This window comes from Podarcis melisellensis, assembly GCF_964234715.1.
Source record: "Podarcis melisellensis genome assembly, chromosome: 10".
Taxonomy (NCBI): Eukaryota; Metazoa; Chordata; class Lepidosauria; order Squamata; family Lacertidae; genus Podarcis; species Podarcis melisellensis.
This window is the reverse complement of record NC_138542.1, coordinates 59,328,063-59,352,216: the sequence shown is the minus strand read 5'-3', so window position 1 is coordinate 59,352,216 and position 24,154 is coordinate 59,328,063. Positions and strand designations below refer to the sequence as shown.

Sequence of the window (24,154 nt, the reverse complement as noted above, 5' to 3'; positions counted from 1 at the left end):
AAGAATACCAATCTACAGTTGCCCATTGTCTCTCTTGCCCACCCCCGGGCCAAACACATGACCTTAGTATTGGAAAAAGAAAAACAGTACCGGTTTATCCTAATTAATTTGTAGTGCCTACTAGAAAAATGAGAATTTGTATTGGCAATAGCCCTAGCAGATAAGGGAGGGGCTTATTTCAAAGCATGCAGAACTCATATTTAAGAGGGTATGTAGTGGAGAAAGAAGAGTTTTGCAATTATTCACGCAGATGAAACAACATCCATTTCAAACCATCAAATTTATTGAGAGCTATAGACCATTCCCATCTATTATCGGTTGAATTGGTCTAATACTAGTGCATCTCTAAATACTGAGAACCAAAAATGGTACTATTGAGCAACAATGCTAATATCTAATGACATAGCAGCTATGATTTATTTTACCTTCCTCCAGCATGGGAGGTTTTCCCCCAAAGGCTTTTGGAGCTATAGCTCAAGAATACTCACTATTGGACAATAGGGCTACAAAATAGAAAGCAGGCAAATATAAAAAAGGAAAACTGTTAAAGCCCACTGGAATACACTGAGGCACTTTATTCTGGAAAATGGGTAACAAAGACAGCACTAGAAAAAAGCATTGGAAATTACCTAACCAGCAACTCCCAACCGCCATGGCAAAGTTCCCATCCTGCTGAATCAAAAAGCAAAAATTCCCATATGGTTAGAGGACACTTCACATACAACATTTGTAGGTGTGCATGTAATGTGGGAAGATAACCCCTTGTGTGCACAAACTATGTATTATACATGCATACTCACCAGGGAGGCGAGACTGGCAGTGGCTTCCTCTCAAACAGCCAACCGATAGTAAACCAAGGCTTTCTACCACAACGTGTGTAAGGATACTTCCTCCCAACTTCACAATCATTAGAGCCAAACCCTCATCAACTTGGCTACTGTGCTAAAACTACAGCTGACTGCAATTACTTTTGCCATTAGACATCCTGGATGCTCCAAACAATCAAGTGACCATTATAGTAAGATGGAAGACAGTTTTATGGTAAACAGGAATGCAGACTGTCATAGTGGCAACTATCACTCATGAAATGTAAATCAAAACTACACTGAATAAGGGCCTGCCCAGTAAAGTTTCAGGAGTAAATAGCAATTACAACAACATGAAATAAGTAATAATAAATTTGAGATTTCGAAAGGTGAATGGATTAAAAATGAAACTAGGCTAAAGCTCAAAGACTCTTAAGAGTCTTTCACCTTACTTTCCCTTTAAATTGCATCTAATTAAGAGCCTAGGGCTTGCCGATTAGAAGGTTGGTGGTTCGAATCCCCACAATGGGATGAGCGCCCGTTGTTCGGTCCTAGTTCCTGCCTGCCTAGCAAGTAAAGTCAATGTCAAAGTGCAAGTAAATAGGTACCACTCCGGCGGGAAGGTAAACGGTGTTTCCGTGCGCTGCTCTGGTTTGCCAGAAGCGGCTTAGTCATGCTGGCCTCATGACCCAGAAGCTGTCTGCAGACAAATGCCGGCTCCCTTGGCCTACAGAGCGAGATGAGCGCCGCAACCCCACAGTCGTCTACGACTGGACCTAACGGTCAGAGGTACCTTTACTTTTACTTTTACTTGCATCACATACACTGAGACCTGTAGCAATTTGCTACATAGTCTGTCTATGAATTCTAGGAATGGCTATAGGATGCTTCCTGTGGCAAAAGAGCATATTCTATTTACTATCACACCCCTAAAATGAATTGAAATTGTTTTTTTGTTTGTTAAGAAGCAATTTAGCCTTTCAGAATTTTTGCAACAAAAAAATTCAACACAGGTCATAATGAATAGGCCACATGTTGCCAAGACATTGCCTCCAAAATGTAACGTGTTAACACAAGCACTGGAGAAGAAGAAAATCACCACTGCCACATGATGAGTATACATGTGTTAATTTGAGATGATGATTCTTTTATTTACAATACATGAATGGAGAAGTTCAGCCTACAAATGTGGTTGAAGGGAATCTTAGGAATTTCCTGATCATCTGTTCTGCAGAGGGTAACTGGAAAAGGCAGCTATGGCAAGGAACTAGAGAAAACCACTACTCAACACTTTCACATTCCTAAATAGCACTATAGTAAAGAGGTACCTGATTGCCAGACAGGTAATCATATCCAATTAGTACACCAGGAGAGGGGGGGAGGGGTTCATTCGGCATCCTTTGGTTAGCAGAATAACGAGGGGGAAAGTTTGAATATGTCGTACTATGGTGGAGCTTGGATATTTTAAAAAGTTTGAAAAAGGTCTTTTTTTAACTTTTGATTTATACACATCTCAGCAGCCCAAACAAGCTGCAGCAATCGCTTGAAGGACATGAGAGCTTCCACTCCATAGAGCCAGCAAACACCAACAGAGTAATATTTAAATTTTGTTTCCATCACACACAGAGCACCAAACACTGATAAGACATATCTTATTTCATTCCTCTTGGGTAGAAATCATACCTGGCTGGATTAAAAATAAACTTTCCACAGGTAGCTATTATCTGGCAAGTTTACATGACTTACTGGTTTTCAGGTCACCATTCACTCTACAGCCAAAACCAGGCAAACAACTGGGAGGGACAGCACAATGCTGCTTCGGTTGAACTACGTGACTTCATTTCTTTGAAGACCTTGTGCTTGGCTTTTTATCAGTGGTCAAGGTCAATTTAAGGCTAAGCATCTTTCACTCTTGAATTTGTACAAACACAAGAGGGAAAAGATGTCCAAAGCAGGTGCTTATATTTTGACTTTGCAAGTAGTGCCAGTTCAGCTTACAACTGCTGAACATTTCTCCTTTTTATTCATCAGAATGATAAAAGGGTCTCTTTGATAACTAAACAGATATAAAAAACAGGATGCATTAAAAGGGCAAAGGGAGAGGGAAAACACAAAAGTAGCAGAGATCAGATACACATGAGGGATCAAAGAATATGTCTTCCCACCAAACTCTTATAATTTCATCCCTGCATGGGAGACTATTGCTTTACCCACCCAACATTAAAGAGCTTTAAGAATTTCATTAAATATATAGGAGGGGGTAGAAAAGGTATAAAGCAAAGAGGTACAGTGGTAACTCGGGTTACAGACGCTTCAGGTTACAGACTCCGATAACCCAGAAATAGTACCTCAGGTTAAGAACTTTGCTTCAGGATGAGAACAGAAATCGCGCAGCGGCACGGCGGCAGCGGGAGGCCCCATTAGCTAAAGTGGTACCTCAGGTTAAGAACAGTTTCAGGTTAAGAATGGACCTCCAGACAGAAAGAAGTTCTTAACCCAAGGTACCACTGTATTGAAGAAGCACTAACCCACTGGGGTTGAAAAGAGATTTGGGAGGTCAAGAGGAGCTGTGCAATACCTGAGGAAGCCAAGACAAAAGAGCTACCAACCTCATGCTACACTGAGCCTCTCATTCAAGAGGTTAAAGGGGAACCAAGAAGCTGCAAGAGCAGCTTATGGAAGGGAAATCTCCAGGGATAACAACAAACTTTCCTTTTCCCCTGGAATGTTCTGTGCCGGTTTCCAGTGTATAAGCATCCCCATTTCTGTGTTATACATACATATTAAATGTGCAGGGGTTTTCAAAATGACACCCCTATATGTTAAACAGGAAGATCCAATACCAGTCCACTAAAAACATGATTGTCCCCAGGCTTAGCTTTATAGTGTACCCTTGCCCCATCACCCTTTTGCTACATGAATTTCCCATTAACAGCAGGCACCACAACCCTCAGCCAATGCAACCAAGTGTAGATTCAGGCGCTACCTCCTTGAGGAGAGGCATTCACTACTTCTTCCTCAATGCTAGTGCTACACCTACTGCCACAGCTAGAATGGCCACTGCAGCTGCCCCACCATAAAGTAGAATTGATTTGCCTTCTGGTAAGAGGATGGGTTTCTCCTCTCCAGCAGGAGTCTTCTCTTCCTTTTCTTCAGAATAGCTTCCTTTTCTGGTCTTTATTTCTTCTTCTGGAGGCAGTATTCTTTCAGGTTTGGGGGTAGCTTTTTCTTCTGACTGAATTAATTCCTGCACAGGTTTACTCAAGGCTGGAGCTTCAGGTTCTGGCAGCAGCACCTCTTTCCCCTCTTTCTGGTGTTCCTTATGTGAAGGTGCAGAGGGGCCTGGCTTTTTAAGAGACACAATTTCAGCTTCTGGTTCCAGCAATGCAGTTGGAGGTTCTGGGGAAGCAGACCTTGCAGGGTCAGCCTGCAGGACCACTTCTGACACCACTGTTTCCTCAACCCCCTCTGGTATCTCCTCCTTTTCAACATGAACAATATCAGAGTTTGAAGAGTTATTTTCACTCCTTTCTTCCCCACCTCCATTGCTGTCCAAACTCTTCACTTCTTCAGGATCCATAGCCACTTGCTGCCAAGACTCAGGCCCCAACGAGACAGGTAAGCTCTCAGTATGCCAACTCTGACTAGCTGACAAAGAAACTGGCAAGCTCTCCGACTGCCAAGATGTTGTCACTGTAGGTGACTCAGGAGGGCTCACCTGGCCTGAGTTGTCACTAGTTAGGATGTAGATGTCATTGCTATCTTCGGCAATTATTCCGTGGTACTCCTCTTCTTCAGAATCCAAACTAAAAACAGTACCCTAGAAGAAAAATGCACATAATCAACGAAGTTAGCAGAACTTAATTTTACATGATACAACCACATTACAGAAGAATGGTAGCCTTAATTCAGAACGACCCAGAGAACGTATAATTGCTACATATATGAACAGCCAATGGATACAACAGGTTTCCATCAGAGTGCAGTTGCATGCAATTATTGCGGGGGGCGGGGAGGCAACAAAACTTTAATACTTAAAGAGGTTTGCATATTGTCAAAACTAAGTATTGAACAGTACTTGTCTTCTGTCTGGTTTGAGACAAAAGTATTGTACTTAGATATGGGAAAGAGACCTGGATTCAGTTCTCTACTATTATGAAATTCTATGTGTGTGCATGCACACAAAAGTCAGGATCACTCACCCTAACCTATTTCACAGGACTGTTATGAGCATAACACATGAATCTGATGTACATTATTTCACAATACACATGCAGTCAAGCGGAAGCTGTGCCTTGGCTCCCGAACGTTTTGGAAGTTGAACAGACTTCCAGGACAGATTCCGTTTGACTTCCGAAGTACAACTGTAGTTCTGTAGCAATCTATCACATACTCTATGGTGAGTGTTGATTCTATTAGGAAAGTGCCTCAACTGAAATTGTACTACATAGGAGTTACTTTTTTATTTCTAGAAATCTATTCCTCAGGAGTCACCCATACACATATCACAATTTCTTCATAACTTATAAAAATTCAAAGCCAATTTGAATTAATTGAACTTTTTAAAAAAATAATAATAATCTGGTATCTGTATAGAGAGATAATGTTATAATACAAAGAATATTGAAGCATTGCTAACCAGAACCACTCAGGCATCCTTCAAGCAAAGCTCTCAGAGCTTCTGTTGATGGCTGCCTTTCACAACTATCCATCTGTGCTAATGGAATGTGGCACATGCAGAAAGCTGCATCAGGGGCTGGACTGCCGCCACACAGAAAGTAATTACTCAGTAAATCCCCATCCACCCTCTTTCCGTGCTGATCAAGCTGTCTCATGAGCTCAGGAGCTTTATGGTGAAGAGTACATGTTATTCTGCTATGAATTGTTCCCACTCCTCTGCCCTCTCCATAGCTCCAGGCTAGCTTGCACTATTCACCCTTGCTTCAGCACCAGAGTCATGTAAAACAAAAATCAGAACACAGAGTACCATAATGTAGAAAGGCCCTCCCATCAGATGTTTGTGATATTCTAATCAAGAATGACCCTGCATCAGAAAACCAAAGGAATATTGAGAAGAGATCTGCACAGGTAGCAGCAAAGAAGTTTTGCCAACAAAGATATTTTAGTAGGTTTTTTTTAAAAAAAAAAAAACAAGTAGAGTATGTTTTAAAATAAATCAATACTAAGAAAGAATAAAAAATGTGTTAGGCACCAGAGGCCTAACTTCTGAAATATTAGTTCTAGAGAGTTGAGTTAATATTACTCCCAGTGTCATTCCGCTTATATTGTTTCATACAACTTAACCTTTTTGGCCCCGTATTTTACTTAATTGAGGACACAAAACTTGCCCAGAGAAGATCATTCTACAATTACTAAGTTTCTGCAAAAAAAAAAAAAAATTGGCTAATTTTTGAAGACAGACACTCTGATGCAATTACCTAGGCAGTTTCATTAAATAATCTAGTATCTGAACTGAAAGATTATGCCCCAAGATGAATAACATTAAGCTGTGTATACTACAAATGAGAACATTGTAAGTTGCCTTATAACAAGTCAGATCATTGGGTCCATCTTTCTTAGTACTGTTGACACTGACTCACTTTTACACGCAGAACATGTGCTCTACCACTGAGCTACAGCCCTTCCCCAACAATGAGTGTGGAATTCTCAGTTACATCTAGCCAGCAATACTACTCAAAGAGATTTCTTAGCTTCATGAAGGAAAGTTGTTGTTACCTCAATTTCAGCACAAACTGCACCACAGGCTACAGAATCCTTTTATCTGTACCACATGATCCACAGAACAGGCTAATTTATGCCACTTGAGGTGTTATACTTAATCTTTGTACATCAACAGTGCTGTTCTTATCTGAAGGTCACACAAAGGTCTTCAGAGTACAGTTTAACAGCTTTCAAATGTGTCGGGAATTAGCAGTTAAAAAAAGAAATAATGGAAAAGATAGAGCCATGGAATATTAAGTAGCAATGAAGGAAAAGACATCTTAGACAATCTCAAATTTGAGAGTACAGGCTCCTGAAGAGGTTGGCTCTCCAGGCTTGGGGGTGGTGGGGAGAAGAATAGGTTAAGAGTCTGCTCCCCTAGGTGTCAGCTGAAGGAGTAGGAACAACCTCAATAAGAGGGAGAAATAGACACTATGGAAGGGGTTGAGACACAGAAGAGTGTAAGTGTGTGGGATAGCAGGCACCGAGGAAGGTGGGTGAAGCTGTCTCTAGTATGCAGTGAAGCAAGAGAGTGCTGAAGGTTATGGAGTCTTCTCTAAGCCCAACTTTATTTTGTCCTAATAGGATTCTTATGCTTTTCATTCACTGACTTTGGACATAGGAACAGGTTACAAATATAAACAAATTTAAACTGCATATGCAGGATCCCAATGATTTGTTTTAGTATTTCAAAACAGTCAAGAGTAAAAATGCTAAGTATCAGGTAGATCTAAAATTAATCAGTCACGCTACCCATGCTGCTAAAAACAAACACTTGCTCATTTCACTTAGAAATGCATACAAAAGGAATGGATTAGTTAAGAGTGTCTTAACACTAACCTATTAAATAGGACCTCCCCTTGTCAAATACAATGTTATGTACTACATATTACAGTCCACAATATTCCATTTTCAAGCAGAGAGGAGGAACTAAGTCAAGAGGTAAGCCATCTAAAACAGGAATTGTTATCTGATACTGAAATCTGCAGTAGACTCCTCTATAAAAGACAATAATGTCTCACAAGCCTACAAATCTCCAGCTAGCATTTATTGATATATCCCTTCCAGCAATTATTATTTTTAAATTACACCATCCATTATGTTATCCTGGATTCCATTATCTCACTTCTGTAAGCAAGTGAAGTCTGAATAAAGGTACATTCTTTTACTCTCTTACAAAACGAACTCTCCAACAAAGCATGCTGCTATTTTAATACATTGCCTAAAGATTTCTCCCTTGTCATCCAGAGTCAAATCTTGGAATAAAGAACCAGAAAATTTTATTTTTTCACTGAAAGTATGCCACTATTAATAGTCTGAAGAGCAAGATGCTTAGAGGTTTTACTACACTGAAGCAGAATATAAATTTTGTTAAGCAAACAAACCTTGGTGCAAGATCCTGGTTGTCTTTCTAATAAGAATGACAAATCAAGTTCAAAACGGAAATGAAGTTTGTTCTTATACAACTACCATCAGAGTATAAAACACAGCTACTTACCACCAACTTCAGTTTTAGAAACTGAACGACTACTTTACACTTCTAAAGACAACAACAATGCCAAGACTGAAAATAAAACCCAGAGTCAAGCACTAGGGGAAGTATCCTGCTTTCCGTATCATTCTATAAACTCAATCACAATCACAATGGCAAGGAAAGCAATACTTTAGACTTTAATTGTGCATTGCAGCTTCTAGTTCGCTTTTTACAAGTCAAATGGCTGTGCAAGTTTCCGAAGACACTTAATTATACTTTCATGCAGAGATTATTAAAGCAGAGCAAGCCACAAGCATGTAAACTGGTGACAAAGCAGAATAACAACTTTTAAGCAAAAATAGTTAGTCATCTCTATTCTTCTCAGATCTCCCACAAGTCCTTTTCAATGTGGATGAAACACTGGAAATTAGGACAAGGTTGACACTTTTAAAGCATAATTATACTACTTCAGTAGTAAAGTCTTACCCAAACTGACTGTTCTTACTCTGCACTTTTCCAAGAGAAGTTTCTGATGCAGCAGACACAGCAAACAGAGGGAGAGTGAATAGAGAAAGGGGAGGGAGTATGCGCACTGCACATCAATTTGTTTGTGCCCTAATACAGCTTCAGGGCAAGCTGTAGAGCTAAGCTGCTGCCAAATTAGAATGAACGTTTTTTGTTTTGACCCAGTGGAAAACATGGAACCTTTCTGTGACTCTTCTGGTTTCCATCAACAATGTCTAGAGAGCAAGCTATGTCTACAAAAATGCTCAGAGCTAGATCTCTGCCTCTTATGATTAAAGAAGTACACTGCTACCTTGAAAATGAATTCAAAGCAAACCAATCTACTGCCTTACAAGAAGAGAAGTAAAGCAAAAGTATATATTCTGCATTGTTCTTATAATCCTTTTCAAGTTCAGTAACCAACAACATTGCATGACTCTGTTTCTTTTAGGTCAGAAGCTATTGCTTACATATGCAAAACTTTATGAGAACTTAGAAACTGCAACTGCATTTTGATTCTTCCTGATATTGAAATTACTACAAAAGCAGACTTAATGCAGATTTCACTGAAGAACGTTACTCGTTACTCACTGCTCACACTCAAAATGTGTGCAACACAACTTCTCATTAGAAAAGGAAAAGCAACATAGAAAAAATGTCTGGAAACCATCAGAACAATGAAAAGGAGGGCATTACCTTTTTAAATGTGCAACATTTAACTTTTATAGTCTTGCAGCATATTCCTATGCAGGTCTATTTAGAAACAAGCCCAGCTGAGTTCTGCGGGACTTATTCCCAGAACCAATATTCTTCTTAAAGGTTGCCATTTCTGCAAAAATCCTCCAAATATCAGGAAATCTACTCTTGACTGACGTTCCATTACACAATGATGGCACTGGGTGATGAATCCAATATTAAGATTCTATATATTCAGTTTGTAGTATCTTATTGCTCCAAGTGTGTTCCATGTTGCATGACTATTTTTTACTTCAGTCTAATTATTTTCCTAGTCTACAAAATAGCTCATTCGGTCTGGATTATTTCCACTTACTAAAGCTCCTGAGGTTGTACCGTTTTTGCCACTGCTTCCTCTGTAGAAAGACCTGATGTTTTCACAAAGTTCTAAATCTATAGAAAGACTATTTGTGACTTTTGTGCAAGGAACTGGGAGACCCTCATGACATACTCTTTCATGACTAATGGAACACAGAGAGTTAAGACACTCTTAACTAATCCATTCCTTGTCTCTGCTGGAGTAGATGAATATTTAAGTGATTTTAGTCTTTAAACAGCTTTTAAGCTATCTCCTACCCCCCAATACACATTGTTGTTTCTTCTTCCTTGGACAGGTTCACCATGACTGGAAATTTAGGAGGTCTAGCTGAACCTTACACATTGGGATTAAGCAGCTCAGGGGCAGTACCACAGCTAATTCTCCAATTCTGCTGTATTACCATTAGTGAAGACCAGCAAGAACATTTGCTGTGCATTCTGAGCTTCCAAACAGAGCAATTAATTTGAAGTTTCCCTATTCAAGTATTTAAACATGACCAAAAAGCATTGCTTAATGGTAGTACCATGTTTCAGGAAAACTTGAAATACTGCAGTCTCAGTTTCTTAAAACACAAATTTGTTAAACCAAATCAAAATAAGACTAGGTACCAGCCACAAAACTGAACCTTGTGCATAATGACATGAAGATCAAGATCAAAATACCCAAGATCTTACTCTTAACCACAGAGTAGTTAATCATGGCAACTTTTATTCAGTTTAAAAATTATCACCATTTCAATTCTTTCTTCACCTTTCCTGCACCATTTCAAAAATAGCTCTGCCCTGTTGGTTATGCAGCTTCTGTCAGTCCAATTTTATGCCTGGCTAGAGGTGAATAGATAAGTGCATGGTTCATGGAACTGCCAAGTCAACTACAAACAGTCACACAGTGAACATTCCCTCCCTCTTAGACACAGCTAGGCTGCTGTGTGTTTTCAGAAGCAACTATGCATTGTGACACGCATGTTTATAAAAGGCTTTACAGAAGTCGTTGAGGTATGGAACACAGTCTTCTGAGGGTACCAAAACATCAAAAGAAACAGGACGGCACAATGCAAGACGTTATCTACTGGCCAAAAACAAAAAATCTAAGACATTTCATTAAATCAAGGCCCAAAGCATAACCAGATGTAGGAGTCATTGTTTATTCTGCAGGAAGTGGAAGTCATAAAGGCATAATCTAAACACCAGCTCTTGCACCAGGCAAATATGAAATTTGTACAGTCAAGAAACATATTTATTCGTATGAGAAAATAAAGGCACAAAGGAGATGAGGGCGAGGGGAAAGCCCCTGGTAAAAGCACTGATTGCACCCTACTAGTACACTTTACAAAATCAAAATATGAAAAATATATAATTTTAAAGGTTATTAGTATGTTTTTGCTATTTAGATTTTCTAACCACTGAACAGCTTTACTTTCAGAATAAAAACAACTTGGGAGTCATTTCACTAATCCCAGATTAATTCTGTTTAAATCTGGCAGTGTTCTATCTCCCAGAGAGGAATAATCTGTATGCTCACTGTGCTCCAGTTCAACTATCAAGTTGTAAGAAACAGATGGGAGGGAGGGGGCCTGGATATTCTTAGAGGGTTTCGTTGTACCTTCAAAACACAATTTTCAAATAGCACTTTAAGTAGAACCCATTTCACACAGGAATCTAGAGAAATACAACTTAAAGCACTCTGAGAAATTCAATAAAATTAAAACAAGCTCAATCTAAATGCATAACCTGAATTTGTTCATGACTGTGAGGTAGCTCAAGTCTGCTGCCCCACGAAAACAGAACTAAACTCATATGAAGACCAATGCATTTTAATTAAGATCAATTTAAAAATAATGCTGTTACCTTTGTTCTTGTTCATTATCCTAAATAATATCTATATGTTCTGCTATGGACCAAAAAATCAACACTGCTTTCCTTTGAACAGTTAGTAAATCTTAAATACAACTGTTGTACAGAGAGATGCACATATCTGTTCATCAACCCTGGAGGAAGATACAGTTGGACATTTAACTTCCTTACCCATCCACCTTGCTGGATGATATAGTCTGCAACATAGTCTTCCAGGTAGGTCACTCCAAAATTCAGCAGTGCCCCAAGTGGTTCTTTGCCCTGTCTTGTCAGTTCCATCAGGAATCGCTGAAGGATCACCAGAGGCACTAAAACCTTGGGAGTAAAGAGTGAAGAAAGGGTAGGCGAGGAAGAGACATGATCAGGAATTGCAGTAGTTTGGAAGAAAATCCTGCCACTGCGCCAAAGAGTGCTAAATATATTTATTGCGTAAGTACTTTAATTTTGCATGCATGGACATGAGATACAAGCATGGTGGGAGGGCAGCTTTGAAGGAGGCAACATTAAGCCCATATAAATATAAATATTAATAATCTTTTTCAAGTACTCAGTTAAGAAAGAGAATACATAGAACACAGAACCCTGGCCAAAAAGCAGATTAGTCAGTGGATCAATCTAGTCTCAAGAATCAGGCAATGAGTTCTCAACTCATCATTCCCTACCTCTCACTACTTCTTGGGCAGGTAAATGAGTTGCTGCTACTGTTGCAGGGTCTCCACTGTTTAAAATGAACAGGCAGTCAGGATGGTAACAGCAATTTGAAAGGGAGGAGAATAATGGACCTAGGTATCCCTTCTTCAAGTGACCCAACGTAAAGTGGACTGGAAAGTTTTGCTGCTGTGCAACATTATAATCTTCAAACACTCCATACAACACCAAGAAAAACAATTTCAGTATCAGCTTCAAGGACTTTCAAATGCAAAGAATGCATTACTGGCAACAGGGTAACATTCTGTACCTTCTTTAACAGTGACTTTTCAATTAAATCACCACTATCTGATCAAATTTCTGGAATTACCAAGCGATACCACTCTCTATTTTTGACTTTATCCCAAAGAAGAGTCAATACTGATTTATCTTCTCTTGCAAGATGTTCCAATAGACTTGAAAGAAATTAGCTAGCACCTAAAAGGGTATTTTTATGTGAATATCTGTGATGAGAGAAAGTCAATGCTGTCTTGGAGTCTTGAAGCTTCAACGCAGAGAGGTCCACTTTACTCCAAATAAGCTCCCTAACACAAGTGGTAACTATGGCTCTCTCCCATAGGGCCACCAAGATACTAAGCCCTTTCATTACGGGCTTTTAGCAAGCATAGCACCAAGTGACAGTATCTTTTCCATTCAATCATAAAATAGAATTGGAACAATTAGTACCTGAAATAAATATCTGATGGGCTGAAAAGAATCTATTTGAAAACATTCATTAAAAACTAATTGATGTACTGTATGTCTAACCCTTTAAGAACCTGGCAGCTTCTATGAGATTGAAATGTCTATGAGTGCTTCACAAGGAAAAAGATGGGCTTATTTCTGTTAACAGAAAACTGGATACAACTGGCTCCTTCTGTACTATGCATTTAGAGTGAAATAGTCGTGATTTGTTCTCTCTGAATGCATTTGGAACCCATGTCTTCAGGAAAGTTGTCATCCTGTATACATTTACATGGGTGTAACCCCCATAGAATACCCCAGAGCTGACTTCTATGGAAATACACACCATGTTGGACTGTAACCATGACCTGAAGGATTATAGGGAGAGGAAGGAAACCACAGCAACAACACCAAATGCTTGGCAAAGGGAGATCCATGTGGATATGGGACATGGATAAAGTTGTAGAAGTCTGTGCTGGGGTGGGAAGAAAAATGCTACTGAAAATGCAATTTGAGCACTAATAGAGATACACCCATCAGCCCCACTACTATACCAATGGAGAACCCTATCCCCTACAAAGGAAAGAATGAAAACCATCTGCATCTCTGCCTCCTCCTGCTCAGTCTAAGGTTTGTCTCTCACCCATACACCAAATTTCCTTTTCCTTAATGCAAAATGTCACGTTCAATTTCTGTTGTGGATGCTGTATAAAAGAATTATACAGTACTTACAAGTTCAGAGCCATAAGAAGTTCAGAGCCATAAGAGCAGTTTGAGTTTCCTAGGCCAGGTTCCAATAACCGTAAACGAGTTCCATGAGTCCGAAAGTGCTTTCAGGCCCAATTTGTTTCCTTAAACAATAGCTCCCTATATCAAGTGACCTTATTTTGAAACTAAGGAGAGTTTGTAAGCTACTCTGATGTGTTACGGTTATCAGTTGCTGAAAGTGAAAAATTCCACTGGACTAACACCACCCTTTCTGTGAGCCAAAGTATTTCTTTGGATTCCAGCTCTGGTATCAAAAAGTTGTAACTCAGTAGGAAAAGATTTTATCAGAATGAAGTGTTTTTTGTTGTTTTGAAAAAAGAGGAACATTTGCCACCTTCCAACTATAGCTGTTTTACTTCCTTTCAACCTAGAAGATACTCAATAAAAAAATCCAATCAACATTTGGTTTGCAAGAAAGCAAATGACATTTTTAGCTCCTTGAAGGTAAGTTCAAAACTTTTTAAGATTTCTCATGGTGACCTTTGTATTCTCCTTTAGTTTATCAGTTTAGAAACTGTATAGGATGGAAGGGTTCTTAATTCTTTTCATTTCCCTTCAAAATCCTCTGTTAAAGGGCAGGTTTTCAAGAAAAATAGCCACTGGGTAAAAGTGGTAATTCCAATAAAGATTGTTTTCAACGCAACCTGTTTTGCAAGCTTTATCTGCATCAGCAATCATATTGTTAGAGTATGTAGTCAAAAAGATGTTACAGAAAAGTCTATAAATTGCAGACACTGCATTTTCTAAAAAGACTGGTAGAGGTATGGTGTGATCACATTTGGAATACTGTGTACAGTTCTGGTCACCTCAAAAAGGATATTGTAGTATTAGAAAAGGTTCAGAAAAGAGCAACCAAAATGATCAAAGGGACGAAGCAACTCCTGTATGAAGAAAGGTTGCAGCATTTTAGGACTTTTTAGTTAGAAAAAAGGTGACTATGGAGTGATAAGACAGAAGTTTGTACAATTATGCATGGGAAGGTAGAAAGTGAGTAAAGAAATTTTTTTCTTCTTTTCGCATAACACTAGAATGGACATCCAATAAAGCTGATCAAGAAGAGCAAGGGACCTTATACAGGAGGAAATGTTCCCAAAGTTATGCTGGACCAATGCTGCTTTTCCTAAGAACACCAGCAGCAGACTTGGAGTCAAGAGACAGCCAATAAAGTGCATGGCACACTGGCATCACCCTAAAGTCTGCAAGCAACCATGTTGCAGTGTCAACTTCTTTCAGTGGAAGCCCAACATCAAGAACATGGCTTAAGCTGATCCCAGAGACCCAAAAAGACATGAAGATGAAAAGCCAGTTTTCTAGGAAGGAATGTGGCCTAGCCTATCAGATGTAAACGGATAAAGTGCTCCAAGTCACTACTACTATTATTTGAGCTTTCAAAAGTAATTCTGCCTGTAAATCTGTCCTACAAGAGAGACCATGGTCACTCTCTATTCAAAGTAAAGCAGGTTTTGCCAGAAAGTAACTCAGATCCACTATTATGAAAAGAAATTTGAATAACTAAATTCAGTATGTGCATATATTTGCTTATTTTATTTATTCTGGTTCTAACGATTATGGAAGAAAGTCCTATAAACAAAACTGAGGTATTACCCATCATCACTACCTGAAATGTTGCTCAGCCTCCCCTCTCATGGTGTTTCGCTACATAGATGACACACAATCATACCACCAAATTCTAGCCCTTTACCACCAAAAAGGGCTAGAATTTTGCTTTTTTAAAAAGAGAAAGAGGAGAACCTCCATATACTGACTTTCTGTTTGCTGTTTGACTGCAGAATCATATTAAATATCATAGTAATAATGTACCAACTACACTTACTCCTATACTTAAGTGCTAATAAAACCTGGAACATGCAGTACGGTACAGATGAGGCCGATAAAACAGAGTACTGATTCCTTAAATTGGCACAGGTCTATAATGGATATCTAGTCAATTCAAAGTGAGGGTGATTTGGCAAGTACCTTGCTCCATCCACTGGCATGAGCTGATGCTTCCTGTGTCCTCTCCTTGTATTCCTTGTAAGTTACTGGTCTGTACAAATAAAACCAAAACACAAGATTTTAAAAGGCAAAACAAGAAGGCATAACTTCCTTTTCAACAGTTTCTGCACAGCCTTGAAATGGTAATAGTAACACAGAGAGATATGTCAATTCTAGTAATATTAGATTACAGAGTTGGTGAAATGATTTGTGCAATTTTTGTTGAATCAGCTCATGCAGACAACTGACAAAAAACTTAATACTAGAATACTACAGCTGAACTCCTTGAGGAGTTGCCACCTTAGTACTACTTTTATTGTGGTCAGTGACTTCCATGGGATGGCTGCAATCAGGAAACCTGTTGAGGCACAGCCAAAACCAGAGCCAGTGGTGTCTGAGCAGGTGCTTACACTGCAACTGCAAGGCCCAATTTCTGTGGGGATGGCTCAGCAAGATATTTGCAGCTGAAGGGGAGAACTGGGAGTCCACTTAGATTGCACTCCCAATTGTTATTTTCAAGTCTGAATTATTCTGTGTCATAAAATGTCAGGTGATTAACAGGTGGGCAAGATCTGGGTCTGGTCTGCTGACTGGATACTAAGATATAGTAACAATTCTTTCTTGCCCACCTACTGAACATGTGACTGAATGCAAAATCTGAGAGAGAGGAGAAACTCCCATTACTGTGTGCATATGTCACAATTCTATGTACACTTACCTGGAAGTAGCCCCACTAAACACATCTAAATAAGGACAGGATCAAGCTGCTTAAACTATGTAAGAGTGATATTACCTTTAAATCACAGTTAAGCTTAAGGATGTTTTAAAAGTAAAACATGCAGTATGCTGGTACATGGAGCAAAAATTGTGGTCAGTTTGTTCTTCCACTGCTTCTGGGAGCTAAGCCATGGTTTGGCATAGTGTTACCTCAAAACCCAGACTCAAGATTTGTCTCTCTCCATACAAACCACAGGCTGAAACCAAATGCTTGTGATTTGTTTGGGAAAAACAAACCATGAACCAGGGTTTGGGTACAACACTAAGCCAAAACATGGTTTAGGCCCTTGCAGTGCAGCAGAAGTGGGAAAGAAGTGAACTGGCCACTATTTTCACCCAGTGCATCACAGCCTAAAGTGACAGGTTAACCAGCTCATCCCAGGTGATTGGAAAGTTTCCATATGTATATGTATATGTATATATATATATATCTTTACCTCTAACATGCAGGTGGAGGACAGAAGTGAAATTTTTAGTCCTACATAGGACTAAATTGTTCCAGCACTGGCCGCATGAGATGCTACTGGATATATTTCCTTCTGATTGACCTTTGTATGTTGTTTTTCAACAAACAGAACACTCCATGCTTAGCAGGGTTTTTTCCCCTAATCCGCATTTTCCTACTTCTTTCATGAGGATGTCCTGAGCAAGGGTTAAATGCATTTATTGAGTCTAGCTTAAGGACAGCTGGTCTGCTACATCTGTCTACTGTACTCAGTACACGAGGGCTGGAAACCTTCATATTACCATGTCCACAATATAAATGACTTACAGTTTCAATAGAAGACTATATTGCAGATTTTTGAAAGCATCTACATGTTCACAGAACAACCACGTGTATGACAATTAAATAACTTTTACACATCATTTGGTATAGATTTTGATCAATCTGCTAGATAATTAAATTTACCAAATACAGAAGCTTCCACTTGTGCTGCAATTTCTTAACTCAAAGATCTTAAAAGAATCAAAACACCAGCGATGAGCTGCATGTGTAGAACAGCCATCACAATCTAGCTCCAGAGACAGGTTTTTCACTCACCAGCAGAAACCAAGAACAAACCTTGGTTACAACCCCCAGTTTGTTTGGAGAGAAGCAAACCACAAGCCCAGGTTCAGACATAACAAGGTGCCAGACTCTGGCTCATTTCACAGCAGTATGTGCATTATAGTTATCTGGGAGCGAATCCTAGCTAAAAAGCAAAGTATAAACATAATAAAATAGTGGCCTGGGAGTTAGGCTTTTTGATCCTTTTCACAATTGTATTCTAATCTTTGAGACTTCCTTCTATCTCAATACTGCACATATAAGGCAATGTATAATTAAGAATCTATAACCCATCCATTCAAAATAGCATCTAAAAGCCAACCTAACACAAATTACATTTAAGGCACAACTCCCAAATTCAGCACGTTTCAACAAATTGCTCTAAGGAAATGAAACACTTTCAGCTGACAACAAAAACTTTATATTAAAGGCATCAGCTTGATCTTGGGAGGGAGCCAATAAAAAGTATTAAATTGGGACTGTTGCAAAAAAAAAAAAATCCCAATGCTGAAAACAAATGCTTTCATACAACTTCAATCAAAGTCTCCATCTTTCTCCAAGCTATTGGGAACCAGTAAGTCATCTGTGGAAGTAGGTATGAATATAGAAAAAGCTATGCAATATAATAATTTAATAATAATTTATTATTTATACCCCACCCATCTGCCTGGGTTTCCCCAGCCACTCCTTGCATGCTGAGTAAAGATGGCTGGTCTAAGAGGAAGAGTCAGAGGTGTTGTTAAAGGAATTTAGATGAGAAAAGATATATTTATTATTAAGAATAATTCAGTGGGGAATACAACAGAATGGGCTAAGAGAGAAAAACTATTAGCATAAATAAGTGAAGGTAGTAAAAAGAACCAGGGAGGAGGGATGAAAACAGCTGGCAGGTTTCAGAGCAGGGGCGGGGGGGATAAGATCTAACAAGGAGAAATGGCAAGATGGATAAAAATACTATAGAGACACATGCAAGGGTGGGAGAGTAAAATATAAAGGAAAAAGCCTTCTCCCCTTAGAACCTCTGGATCAGCAAATTCTTCCTAACTTGGGGGTCTGTCACAATACCTCAAGATCAAACATCTGTACTTAAGATTGAGGAAAGCTGAGCTGTGGAAATCCTTGCCACAAGAAAAATACAGTGGGAAAGAATTTTGTAATTTCCAAATATGTATTAGGTATCTGTAGAAGGTGATGTCAGTAATTGCCTGCTGATTATGCCAAACTCTGCCTCCATCTATCACCATGTTGTGACTGGCTCTGCCTCTGCACCATCTTTTTTGACTGGTGAGGCTCAGTAATTTTCACCCATGTCAAGTGGGCCCCGTGGGGAGAAAGTTGAGAACCCCTGATTTAGGCAAAGCAGTCTTAAAGTGTTCCTGTGATTTTCTGTATCTTAACTTAAAATGAACAAAGCCTGGTACTGGCAGAGATGTGTAATGAAGTCAAATTTATACCAAATGTTTGTGACAGTTTTAGAAAAATAATAATTCAAGGAACTGCTTGTATACAGTATCTCAGTACCTTTCAATATTGACTTATGTAAGAAGGGCTTATAAATACTGGCAAAAAGCTCTGTTTCCCTTTTTTGCTCTACAACTGCTTTTCTGAATGGTATGGACTGTCTACACAAGGAGAACTGTCGTAAATAAAGATGTGATAGTTTGTATTATTAACATGAGTGGTTCAACTTTCAGATCAGGCATAGTAGAATATAGAAAGTTTTCTATTGTGTTTTATTTTCAAACTATGAAAAAAGTTGCTTTTCAGACCTGAACTTCTATACATTGCCACTACATGCAGCAGAGTGAGGTAAAAAGTGCTGGCTGTAATCAATATGGCAAAATCCTATGCAGCTTTACAATAAACAGGAACTGCCAAATTTATTAAGCTATTGTGGAATCAATTATCTTATCCCTCTGATACTTGTATTACTAACATAATCAAATGTCAGTCCTTTTGTTTTATAATATACCAGCTCTACATATTCATTTGGAATAATTCAATGAAATGACCTACTCCCTATCTCATGTCAACATTGAGGGTCTACCCTGCTATATGTAAAAAAAAGCAGACTGACTTACATGAAACACGTGTCTGTGCTACCTCAACGCAATTTCTCTATTACTTCCTACTTGTCCCTCTTATTAAAGGCCAGAAGCGCTCCCACTATGAGAATGGGGAAGTAGTTCCAATAGCAGAAGTGCACCCAATATATGTTTGGCAACATCTGGGGTACCTAAAATATAGAGATATCAATATTAGCCCCATGGCATTGTAGTACAGCATCCAGATTTTAAACACTTAGGAGGAAGGACTCTACCCTGACTACTGTCTAATAAGGAAAACATTCGGGCATTTACAGCTATCAGAATAAGCAGTGGCTTTGAAGGAAGTTGTTTTCATTGTAGTGTACTGATGTTCATAAGTTTAAATGATGGGAAATTGTTAGCTCACTTCATATCAAGTGCATAATTAAGGAAGGAAAGTGAATCAGGTTTAGAAATAGTTGTGCCAAAATATAGTCACATAATCAATATTACTGTATTTGTGAGAATTTTAAGAGCAAGTACCTTCCCTGCTGAGCAAAGCAAATGAGAACTCACTTGCTAAGTAGGGTCTCTAATGCCTTTTGAAGAGGTTCTTTCAATTCTTGGAATACTTTCTCTCCCAGATGAGCTAAGCAATCTTCTATTGAAGTCTCTGGGTTGGCAGGACTGAATACTGGAGATGTGTGGCAGTCAAAGCCTGTGCTGGTAAAAGCTGGGGGGGGGGGGAGAGAGATTTCATACTGTTAGTGAGATTGAAATAGTAAGTCATATTTGGAGCAGATCCACTGAAATCAATTGACTAACTTAATCAGTCATGACTAACTTAAGTCAACTGATTTCACTGGGTCTGCTCCAAATATGACTTAGCTGGTTAAGAACATAAGAGCTGGCTGCACCAGGCCAATTGCCCATCTAGTCCAGCATCCTGTTCTCAGAGTGGCCAACTAAATGCCTGTGTGAGACCTACAAGCAGAATTCAAAAACAAAAGGACTCTTTCCCTTCTGCTTTTCAGCAATTGGTAACTAGTACAATCTTACATTGTACCAGAGTGCCAATTAATAAGGTATATAACCCAAGATATGTGCAGAGAAGGGCAATCAAGATGATCAAGGGTCTGGAAACCAAGCTTTATGAAAACGTTTGAGGGAGTTGGGTATATTTAGCCTGCAAGAGAAGAGACTGAGATAGCCATCTTCAAATATCTAAAGAGCTATCACATGGCTGATGGAGCAAGCTTATTTTCCTCTGCTCTGGAGGAGAGGGCCCATGCTAATGGATCAAGCTACAAGGAGATTCCGACTAAGTGCCGTTAAGACAGTGGAACAGACTCCCTCAGGAGGTGATGGCCTCTACTTCTTTGAAGGTTTTTAAGCAGAGGTTAGATGGCCATCTGTCATGGCTGCTTTAGCTGACATTCCTGCATTGTAAGCAGTTGGACTAAATTACCCTTGGGGGTCCCCTCCAACTCTACAGTTCTGTGATCCTATGATTAATATGTAGATGAGCCAAATATATCCTACTGCAATCACCAGGGCTTAAAAGTACATATTTATGATGTGCATAGCTCCTTTCAATATAATAATTATCAGGCTGGTGTAAAACAAAACATAAAATCATAGATGTACTTAACTTGGCGGAACAATATTTAAATCAAGGATGAAGAGCCTGCATTTCTCCAAATGCTTTTGGACCCCCAAATCTCTTTAGTCCCACCTGGTATGGCCAGTAGTAAGGGATGATGAGATTGTAGTCCAACAACTGAAATAGGATCCCCATCCTTGCCTTTAGTGTATGATTAAAATTACAAATGCTGAGGTTAGAGAGAGGAATGCCCTAATACCCTTCCTGGTGGGACAGAAAATATAAAACAAACATTTCTAAGGTAAAATTTGCACTTAAGCATACAGAACTAATAAAAATAACTATTCTGTAATTTTGCACGAACATAATTATGTCTCATCTAAGGCAGCTATTGCAAAAAGAAAATAAAACTTCAATAGCAATCTTACTTGAAGTTGGAACTGTGTATTTATTACATTGGGTTATAATACATCTTTCTGAAGAACCTGCACTAATGTTTGACTGCATTTTCTCTTTGAAAATACAGCTGTTTTCACTTACAGTTTGAAATGTGTATTACATTGGCTTATAATACATAATTCTTAAAAACATGAATTAATATTCCCTCTGAAAATATGGCTGTGGGAAAATTATAATTCTTGGAACATAACATTATAAGCAACCAAGAAAATAAGTTCACCAACTTGCACAGACCTTCCAAAATTTCTTCATCAAGACGTTTCAATTCCTCCTCAATTTCTGCTTTAACTTTCTCCAGGACTTCCTTATCTAAGGCTTGTGAGACCGCAGATGGATCAGTCACTGAAACAAGCAAAAAGGTTCAGCTAAAAAGGTAGATTCTTAGGATATGCATATAATGGCAGAAGAGCAACAAATATTCATCAATTACAAACACTTGCAGTTCTATCAAAGCAAAAGAACTTCAGTTCACTATAAAAATAAGTAGGAATTAGTGTTTATGGCACAAGAGCATCCAGGTCAATTTCTCACACAACAAATCATTTCTAGTGAGGAAAAAATTCCTTAAGAAAAATAAACAAGGTTGCAATCCCATGCGCATTTAGCTAAGGCCCCCTCAGCATGGCAAATGAAAAGGGATGACAGAGTTGTGTTCAATGGGACTTACTTCTAAGTAGACATGTATATTAGTGGTATAAATTTGTATTTATGAAAGTGGAAGAAATTTAATAAAGAAAATGACTTTTCCCAACAAATATATGACATGCCAAATTGATGAAGATCTAATCTTCCCAGCAGTATAAATTGCTGAGAGTGTTTCAACAGAAAGGCAGAAACATCCAAACATTAATGATCCAGCGTTACAAAACGTTAACACAGTCTCCTTGAAATGTAAGAATCTACTTTGTTCTAAACAGTAAAATCTATTGAGAGAAAGTTGTCTTCTAATTCTGGAGATGTTTTCCTATACTTAGTGGCCTTGTTTGCATTTAACTATGGTTTAAACTGTGGCTTATTTTAATGTCCACACCAAGCAAAAATGTTTGCAGGTCATTTGTTTAATTATTTCGGAGCTCCACTTTAAGTTAATACATGAAAAATGCTTTTCTTTCATTTTTATGGATGCTGGAGTTTTTGCTACTAGACTCACAAAACAAATAGTTTAATCAGACAAATAAAACTGTATGCACTCACTCCCTCTTCACTAGAGAAACCCAGATACTTAAGTGTCTTTATTTTAATACCATATTCTTCTAACAGATTTTAATACTGATATTACGGAATTTAGATGGCCTCTAATGAGCTTCTCTTCCCATTTCCAGAAATGATTTTGTGGAATGTGACAGGAGAATTAGTATAGTACAGACGCTACCACAGGGACAGATTCACTTGCTCAATTTATATGCCAAGAGTCAACCAAACTGACAAATCATGTGATGCTTAAGAGGCAACCTTCCGGGACAACACATCCCTTCTCCCCGCTCCTATAAGTATATCATGCCAATATATTTGTCCTTCAAGAAGAAATACATTTCTCCCTGCAAATGGAAGTTTTCTAACAGCCACATCTCATTTTACCCACTTGATTTTTTTTATTCTATTAACTCTTTTTGCCCCAGTTTTAGAAATGTTACTCCCCCCTCTTCCTACAAAAATGGAGATGGAAAATTGGAGAAATAAAAATTGCTGACTGCTCTCCAGGGCACTTAATTAGTTGCTGCTAGGGAGAGGAACTTCGTTCCAACTCAAACAATGACAGCAGTGACAAGAGCAGTAAGTAGAATCAATTCTATTCCCCTTTAAGTTATACCACACTTATCGGATCACATCAACTGGCAATTCCTGCTGTACTTGCACAAACAATGTATGAAAAAGCATAAACACCCCCGTGAACAACCACCAAAATGTTCTGTGTCCAAATGATGATATAGGATGGGATGAGACAAAAAATGATTCCTAGGAGTTGTTAGTGATATGCCTCTGGAGTTGCCTGGAGGTAAGTAGGCTTCTATCAGAAGTACCACAATTATAAAATCATATTAAAGAAAGAGTTTTGTCTGGAAAGCAGAGAAACTTACTTTGACAGTTTAACTAGTTGTATAACACCTCCCATCAGGAAAGACTAAATTACAGTTACATAAAGAAAACTCAAATCTAGACTTCTCAGTTAAGGCTTGCCCTGCCCAAATGAGAAGGAATCCATTGAGAAGAGCACCTGTTTCCCACAGAACTTGAGTGATGGTGATCACACATGGCAAGCTGTCATACTTGATAAGAAACCATGCTGAAAAAATGACAAGGAATTTCAATCCTTTAAAGTACACAGGAGTACTATTTAGATACCTAATGTTGTATCCTCAGTGCTTTCTCATTCAACCATTCAGTATTGCTAAAGAATAAAAAACAACCACTATTCAGAGGCTCTAAAGGAGACAATACAGCAAATATTAACTGATTTTGTTATTAACTTGACAGACAACAACAGGAAACCTGTCTAATTCCCGACACTACTTAACTAAGTTATTCATAAGTAGAAAAGTAGTTTTATCCTTCTCTTTATTTCCACAGCTCTTTGTAAATAATCAGAAGAAAACAATTTAAATGTCTGCCCCTTCTAGAGAAACAAAGCACAATATATTGTTCTCAAGTGATGATTTCTGGCTGATCCAAAAGCAACATTGCCAGACTGTACAG

At 38.6% G+C, this 24,154-nt stretch overlaps 1 protein-coding gene across 4 annotated transcripts in view; it reads right to left on the bottom strand.

Moving 5' to 3' along the window:
* Positions 1 to 1,771: 1,771 nt before the first annotated feature.
* Positions 1,772 to 24,154, bottom strand: part of BCL2L13 (BCL2 like 13) — a 30,852-nt gene continuing 8,469 nt past the window's right edge. For all 4 annotated transcript variants that reach the window (XM_081927190.1, XM_081927191.1, XM_081927192.1 and 1 more), the window contains exons 3-7: positions 21,695 to 21,802; positions 19,975 to 20,131; positions 15,529 to 15,598; positions 11,584 to 11,727; positions 1,772 to 4,626 (exon numbers count right to left, since the gene is read on the bottom strand). In XM_081927190.1, the coding sequence (XP_081783316.1) occupies positions 3,814 to 4,626; positions 11,584 to 11,727; positions 15,529 to 15,598; positions 19,975 to 20,131; positions 21,695 to 21,802 (1,292 nt within the window). In that variant the 3' untranslated portion in view covers positions 1,772 to 3,813. The remainder of the gene's footprint in view (positions 4,627 to 11,583; positions 11,728 to 15,528; positions 15,599 to 19,974; positions 20,132 to 21,694; positions 21,803 to 24,154) is intronic.